General features: G+C 23.1%; 1 protein-coding gene across 1 annotated transcript; it reads left to right on the forward strand.

Moving 5' to 3' along the window:
* Positions 1-211: 211 nt before the first annotated feature.
* Positions 212-8,076, forward strand: LOC129963383 (coiled-coil domain-containing protein 130 homolog). Its single transcript, XM_056077720.1, has 7 exons — positions 212-286; positions 1,917-2,050; positions 2,704-2,878; positions 3,497-3,581; positions 4,270-4,442; positions 4,958-5,096; positions 7,219-8,076. Exons 1-7 carry the CDS (start codon positions 284-286, stop codon positions 7,590-7,592), a joined length of 1,083 nt encoding a protein of 360 aa, XP_055933695.1. The 5' UTR covers positions 212-283; the 3' UTR covers positions 7,593-8,076.

An 8,076-nucleotide genomic window follows, 5' to 3' on the forward strand; every position in this document is an offset into this window, starting at 1 on the left:
CTTGGTGTATATATTTAAACAAAATCAAAAATGTATAAGAAGAACTGGAGTTCACAAAAAAGTTGAAATACTAAATACTATAATACCTTATCTAATTTTTATTAATGATAGCCAAACTGTGCGTTTTATAAATTAACTTGTCAAGATATAGTCCTTAGCTGCTACGACGAAAAAAACTAATTTTCTATAACTGCAACTACAACTACAACTACAACTACAAACGTGTTTATGTTTATATTTACTTCTGTAATCTTAAAAGTGTTCTGACTATTTTATAAACAAAATGGTAAGATATTTTTATGAAAATATATTATTTTAACTTTTATTTAGTTTCATGAAATTGTAAATCAATGTGTTTTAATTTAATATAAGAAGAAAATTCTAATATTATTATTTCAAATATGCTTAATATATAGTTCACTAAATATTTAATTTTCATTCCTGGGTCAGTTTTTTTTAATCGTTCTAGTTAACATTTTTAATCTATTAAGGCCCCATTGTTGAAATAGCTATGAGAAACTTACTTTAAACTTTCCTTTAAAACATGTTATTTAATTTAAACTTGCAAAAAGCATGCATTTATTCAATTGCATTTCGTAAATTATGCAACTAGTTTTTTATTATTATATTGTTTTCCCCTTATTTGGTATATTATCTGCCTGCAGTAAATACTATAAATGAACTGGAATGTTTAGAATGTTATACTTCATATACAATTAACATACTTCTTCTTGGTACAATATATTAAAATTTACAAAATTGTATAAAAATGAAGTCTATCTAAATCTGTTTCATCATTCACTTCATATATTAGTTTCATGGTTATTGAACTGAATGGGTGGTATTTCATGATGCATCCAACTGATGTCCTTATATAATTTTGTGTTCCCATCAATTTTAAGAAATTTTTATAAATTATTTTTATATTATTTGTATGTCAGGAAACTTTTAAGACTACAAAGAAATGTAAATGAAAAGCATCTTATTAAAATCAATAAAACAGAGTTGTCATTAAAAATTTTTTTTCCTAATTACAATAATACAACAGTACTTTTCTATAGTGAAAATCATTGTGTTTGAATTCACAAAAAAATCTTTGTTGTGAAAAACTGAATAGTGTCATAGTGTTTAATTATTTCTATAAAAATTTATTAATAATTTATTTGAGCCGTTTTTGTAACACCAGCAATAAATTTAACTTATGTTGAAGTATAAACTGAATATTTGTTATATTTATAAATCATGAAGAAATGAGTTTTGAGTTTTTTAACACTTTTTGTTTTGCAAACTTTCAATAAAATGATTCAGTTTTTATCAAATGCTTTTGTCTATGCCAAGCCATCCGATTTCATGGGAAAATTAATAGTCTATATATACTACTTACAAATTAAATTATAGTGAAGCTGGAGCTCAAGTGAATAAAATATTAATTTTAGAGTATAATTAATATGAAATTATTATATAATTTTATTTTAATTTAGAGTATAATATAATTGTAACTCTTTAAAATATAAACAGGTATAAAATTTATTTTGAATGTATAAGATATTATTGTATAAAATAAGGTTTAAATATGATTTGAAGCCTAGTTACTTAAAGTATTTAATTTTGTAACTTTTATGCTAAAATAAGTACTGATATTTTTTCTGAAGGTGAAAAAAAAATTACAAAATTTCTTATATTAAATATATTAAAACAACTGGATATTGGAAAATCCTTTCCTACTTCTAAGCTTTTTTTATATGTTATGCAATTAGATTTTTTATATCTGTTAATGTTGAAAGTGAATTTAATAATTTCTAATTATGTTAAAAATTATTAATATTGTTATAAATTTGGCAAGGTTAGCTCTAATTACTCTTAATGTTATAATCATATGATTTATAACTAAAAATATAATATCTTTAATTTTTCAGGCTGAAAGGAAAGCTGTCAATAAATATTATCCTCCTGATTGGACTCCAAATAAAGGTTCCATCAATAAATTTAGGGGCACTCATGCTCTTAGAGAAAGAGCCCGAAAACTTCATATGGGCATTCTCATTATTAGGTAAAATAAAAGTCTTATTTTATAAATATATAGGTTTTACAAATTTGCATTAAACATGTATTTCAATTCTGAACATTAGGTGTTATTTTCATTAATATCATTATGCATACATATAAGTGTAATAAAGAAAACATTTCAAACACATTGCATAAATAATAAATATTATATAATTATTTTTATTTAATAAAATTTATTACATGGTTTTTTATATTGAAAAAATTTTGGTTATTTTTCGTCTTGTTAAATAAAAAATAATATTTGCAACCCAGTCCCTCTTTTTTTTTTTTTTTTTTTTTTTCTTAATTATTTATTTCTAAACTTTTAACAATGATCTAAGTTTGTATTGTGCAGAGATTACAGACAAAGTAATACTGCATCAGTTTTACTCTTGGATTTGAACTCTTAAAAAAAGAGCTGAGAAAATAATTTTTTTTAATACGAGTAGAATATTTCTGTCATTCATTTTTAAAATTATAAGGTTTTCTTAAATATGAGAAACTTGAAATAAGAATTTTTGACGGTATTTTTACAATCAATTTTTTAAAAATTTTTTAAAATAATTTATAGAAAAAAAATGTGAATATTTTCATAAACTTTTCTAACATAATTATTTCAATTAAACACATTTCTTATTAATGTTTCTATTTTTTTAGATTTGAAATGCCATTTAACATTTGGTGTAATGGATGTGAAAATCATATTGGGATGGGAGTCCGCTATAATGCTGAAAAAACGAAAGTTGGAATGTATTATACAACTCCTATATATAAATTCAGAATGAAATGTCATTTATGCACCAATCATTTTGAAATACAGACGGACCCAGCGGTAATATTTCTTAATTTTCATATTTCACATTCTATGCATTTTCATCTATAAATATGATTTTTTTTTATTTTATGAAAATAATTAAAAGTTATATTTATCAATGAAAATATATAGATTGCAGAAATAAAATAATAATACAGAATTTTCCATCTCCAAGAAAATTTGTATATTTGGTTTGATTAGCTGCTTTTTTATTCTCTTTTTATATCTTTTAATTGTAAAGAAGCTTGTAGCAAATTTTGTTTTTATTATTTAATACTTTGATATGATTGAAAAATGAAATATGGACAGTACAATTTTAGGAACTTCTAAAAAATAATGTAGAGAAAAATATCAGTATTTTCTTTTATTATCCTATGTATTATTTAAATAATTATTTTTTTCCCCTTCAAAAGGATAGTGGCAATTTATATTTCTACTTGTAGCCCTAATATTTGATTTTTCTTTAAAATTAGATTTAAAATTTTATACATTATATGTACTTTTTAAATTTGTTTTTAAAGTTATTTTGTTTATTATTTTTATCTTTGTTTCTGTGCAATATGCATAGCATGTGCCTAGTTTTTTTTATAGATATTCATTAAATTTCTGACAAAAATTATGGTTTTCCTCTTGCAGAATTTAGATTATGTTATCTTAAATGGGGCAAGGCGACAGGAAAGGAGATGGGATCCAACACAGAATGAACAAGTTGTACCTGAAGGTGAGCTTAAAGTTATCATTTATAATTATTCTATAAAACCTAGATATGCTTTATTGTAATAATAAATTTAAATAATATATTCGAGTATTTTATATTGCAATACATTTTAAAGATTTATTACACATTAAGCAAAATCTAACAATAAAACAATGCTTGTATTTTAATCTTTAATCATTATTTTTTTATTAACTATTTGAAAATCAATGAAAGAAACATCTTAAATGTTTTAATTCCAAGCATGTTCTTAAGGATGTAATTTCATTGTGTTTCTTATAATATTGGATTGGCATTTTTATATAAATCAGATTGAAAGAACTCTCCAGTGATTTTTTTTTTCTGGATAATATAACTATCCAAAAATTTATTCCTTAGAACTATTTGATTTTTTAAGGTTCTTGTCAAATAAAAAGATTTATCATAAATCTCTTAAGTGTTTATTTTGGGAACGTTTAAAATTATAAGGTTTTAATTTTTATTTGAAATTAATTGATATATTACAACAAGTTATTTAGTTATTTGAAAAAGTAAGTATTCCCTATTCACAATTATTAAATATTTAAAATATCTGAAATGCAAAAAAGAAAAAAACCCTAAGTTATAAAATTACTTCAAAATTAGATTGGATTTAAAAATTTCAATAAATTTTAGTTGCAAAATATTAATAATTTTTTATTTATCTTTTGTATAGAAAAGGAAGTCAGCAAGAAGCTCATGACTGATTCTATGTTTTGTCTTGAACATAATGTAAATGATAAAGTAAAACAGAAAACTATCTTGCCATCATTACGGAAATTGGAAGAATCCAGAGAAAAATGGAAAGATGATTATCTATTAAATAAAACACTTCGACAGCAATTTAGGGTTTGTATTTTATATTTATATTTATTGCTTATGAAAATTAGGTTTGAGGCAAAAGGAAATTATAAGATTTAAATTTCTTATGAAGATAGGTTATAAGTTGATGTTGATAAAGCTTTTGAAACTTTAGTATTATGATCAATGATCAAAATCAGTTAATTTCCACATTTTTTATTATATAAGTTTATTAAATGTGCCTTTTTTAAACATTTGGTATTTAAAATGATTGTATGTATTAAAAGTCTGAAATTTTCCTTTATTCGTTTATTTATCTAATGATTATACAATCATAAGAAACATTTAAGAGAAACTGAAATTGGTGTTGGCAATATTGGGTAAAAGAACTTAATTTCATATTAAATAATAAAATATGTTAATTGGCAAAGATTTGGAGAGGAAAAATTTTGGTGATCAATTTCAAAATGGCTAATCTATGCATTTCTTTTGAATACTAAAAAATAACCTTATTCCATATTATGCTTTAGTGTCTTAAAATTAAACTTCATTTCTTTTAATAGGAAAAGAAACGAGAAATAGCTTGTGTAGAAAGTAAGGACAAGCAGCTGTTAAAAAGGTGTTCCTTGAATATTACTTTGTTACCTGAAGTTGATGAAGATCGTAAATTAGCTGGACTTTTAAAACTTGCTCCTCTATATAGTATGCCTTTTAATTACATATAATCTTTCTTTTTTATTGTTACTTATTTCGAATCATTAGAATATAGACCTTGTTATCAAATGTTTCTGAATGCATTAGATATTTCACCAGTTGTTTATTTGATGCTTTCTCTAACTATAAGCACACGGATGAAATATGCTTTAATTTTCATCTATAAAATGAGCTTCTGAAAATTTTTCAACAAGTTAGTAAAAGATTTTCCTATTCTTTCTGTTGTATGAGTTAAATGCACTTTTGTATGAGCTGAAATATTGCTATTTTCTTCTTATTATTTATTTTCAAAAAGAGAAAAAAAAAATAGCAAATATGATTGACAGTGACATTTTTTTTTTTTTTTTTTTTTGCTATTATAGCTGACACATTTTTTTTTCTAAACACACTGCTTCAACTTATTCTAAAATTAATTATTTTCAGTCAAAACTGAGGTGGAAAAAACCAAGTTTTGTTATAAATTTCTATTTTTAGTTTTCAATTGATTCAAAGTAATTTTTTTTTTTAATTTTAAAATTTTTACCTCTCAATTTCTTTTAGTATTATTTGTAACAATAATTTATGAGTTATAATTAAAACTTTTAATCAGACATAACATTTAATCTTTGATATTCCATAACATATTTCAGGTTTAATAAAATAGATTTGGTTATATATATAATTGTATTACAATTTTTTTTGTTCCCCCCCCCTTTGTTTGAATGGCAATTACAAATTCTTACACAATTTTGATATAATTGGATTAAATTTTGACCATCTTTTTTTTTTTTTTTTTTTTTTTTGTAGTATTCATGTAAATCTCCATAATTCTGTCAAAAATTAGTTATCTGTGCATTTTCTTTTAGCTGGAAAATAATATTTTATCTAGTGAAGGCTTAAAATTTTCATGTCACTTTTATTACAACTATAAAATTTCACTTCATCAAAAAATCAGATAAAACAAATTTTTATTGTCTGAAGGTGATGTCAGTTATCAAATAATATCATAGATATGATAATATACATCAGGAGATAAGCAATTTGCATTCTTGATGCTTGAAAAACCATATAACAGTGTGATTTCTTGTAAATCAATGAAAAACCATATAACAGTGTGATTTTTTGTAAATGAATGTTCAATCTTCTAGTAACACAATTTCTTCACAAGTGGCATAATAACTTCACAAAATGGTATTACAGGAACCCCTGTTAAATGAATGTTAATTGATTGTTGCAAAATCTTATGAAATTATAGAATGCATTATCACATTTAGAATTAAATTGTCATATTACAAAATCTTGTTTAGATTTTTACTTATGGTCAGTCAATAGCATATTTTGAATTGTATTATGCTGTTTACAATAAGCTTAGGTACACCCAAACCATAGAATATATGATAAACTCTTTGAGTTAAAGCAGTAGTAATATTTGTATTCATGATCGTAATGTAAATATTTTATTTCTTTCGTATGAACATTAATTCCATTTATTATCAAAATTAAACTTGCAATAGAAAGAATTATATTCCTGATCCAGTCATAATTTAATATTCTGATATTTTTTTTTTAACATAAATTCATTGCAGTCTCAGAATTAAAGGTTTAAATATTCAGTAGTAGAGTTTGTATTCCAGAGATAGTTTTAATTTAGAATTTTGATCCCTTTTTACTGTAAATTCATTGTTTCTCAGAATTAGAATTTGAATAATATATCAGAACTGAGTAATATTTTCAGTTGTTCTAGAAATTCAAATTTTTATCATTTGTACTCTCAGGGAATATTATTAGAAATTCTTTACTTTTTTCTGTAGTTTTTTGCAGCAAACAGATATATATTTCACTAGTTGTTTAGTAAATAATCTTTCAATAATTAATAATAAATCAAAATTTTTTTCCATTTTATCATCACTTTATATATTTATATAAAATAATATATGTTCAGAAGATACTTTGTAATTGTTAAAAAATTCATAAACGCCTTATATTAGATTTTAATTTAAATTATTTTGTCATAGAAAATATTTTATTTTTATTCTAATTGCATTACTGTTTTTTGTTTTAAGTAGTATGCAGTTATAATGTGTGAAAAATTATCCTTTATATATTTTTTTTTTTCTTTTTTCTTCTTTAGATTTTGAAGAAAAACAAAAATTAAAAAGAGAAGAAACTATGTCAAGACCTTTGTTTCCACTCCCCTATAAAAATATGCCTATTTTAGCAAGCTCAGTTCGAGAATCCAAAATGAAAGAGTTGTTAAAACCTTTAACTAAGACTGAATTAGGAATAACTCTTAAAAATGAAAGAGACAACATTTTAAAATCAACTTCTCATGAATCTGAAGAATCAGGTAGTGAATTGGAAGCAACACATAAGAATGAAAGCAAAAATGCAGTGGCAAAAATGCAGTCAAATGAATCTGAAAATCCAAAAGAATCTAGTGATTTGAAAGCTTCATTAGTAGCATGTGATTATGATTCATCAGATTCTGACGAAGAAAAAACTTAGATATTTTATTTACATTTTTGAAAGAAAAAAAATCTGTGATTGCCAAAATTGGGGATGTATTCTATGTAAAATATTAAATTATCTAAATGTAATATTTATGTATATAGAATTAACTAAATTAAAATTTGTTGTATTTAAATTTGATTTTTTTTTTTTTTTTTGTTATGCAAACAATCTGGGTTTTTTTTTTTTTTTTTTTTTTGTGATAGAAATGTAATTAAAAGCAAATTTTGTGATTTTGAACTGTGGTCAAAAAGACATTTGAAGAGGTTTCACCCTGCAGCAGACTAGAACACATTATTTATACTTGCAGCTCTTTGGTGGAATCAAGTTTAGTATATGTGATCATACTATCTTAAGTTCAAGACTGTGAAAAATAGGCAATCATGGTCCAAGTATATGTAAAAAATTTTGCTTTACATTATAGTTGTGTATATGTATCTGTATAAATCTACAAATGTGATATTAAAAAAGTTATATGTTA

This window comes from Argiope bruennichi, chromosome 3 (genome assembly GCF_947563725.1).
Source record: "Argiope bruennichi chromosome 3, qqArgBrue1.1, whole genome shotgun sequence".
NCBI lineage: Eukaryota > Metazoa > Arthropoda > Arachnida > Araneae > Araneidae > Argiope > Argiope bruennichi.

Bases quoted from the DNA above. Each gene is read 5' to 3' on its own strand.
- LOC129963383 (XM_056077720.1), top strand. The intron at 2,879-3,496 runs GTAATATTTCTT...TTCCTCTTGCAG, and splicing joins AAATACAGACGGACCCAGCG to AATTTAGATTATGTTATCTT. The intron at 4,443-4,957 runs GTTTGTATTTTA...TTCTTTTAATAG, and splicing joins CACTTCGACAGCAATTTAGG to GAAAAGAAACGAGAAATAGC.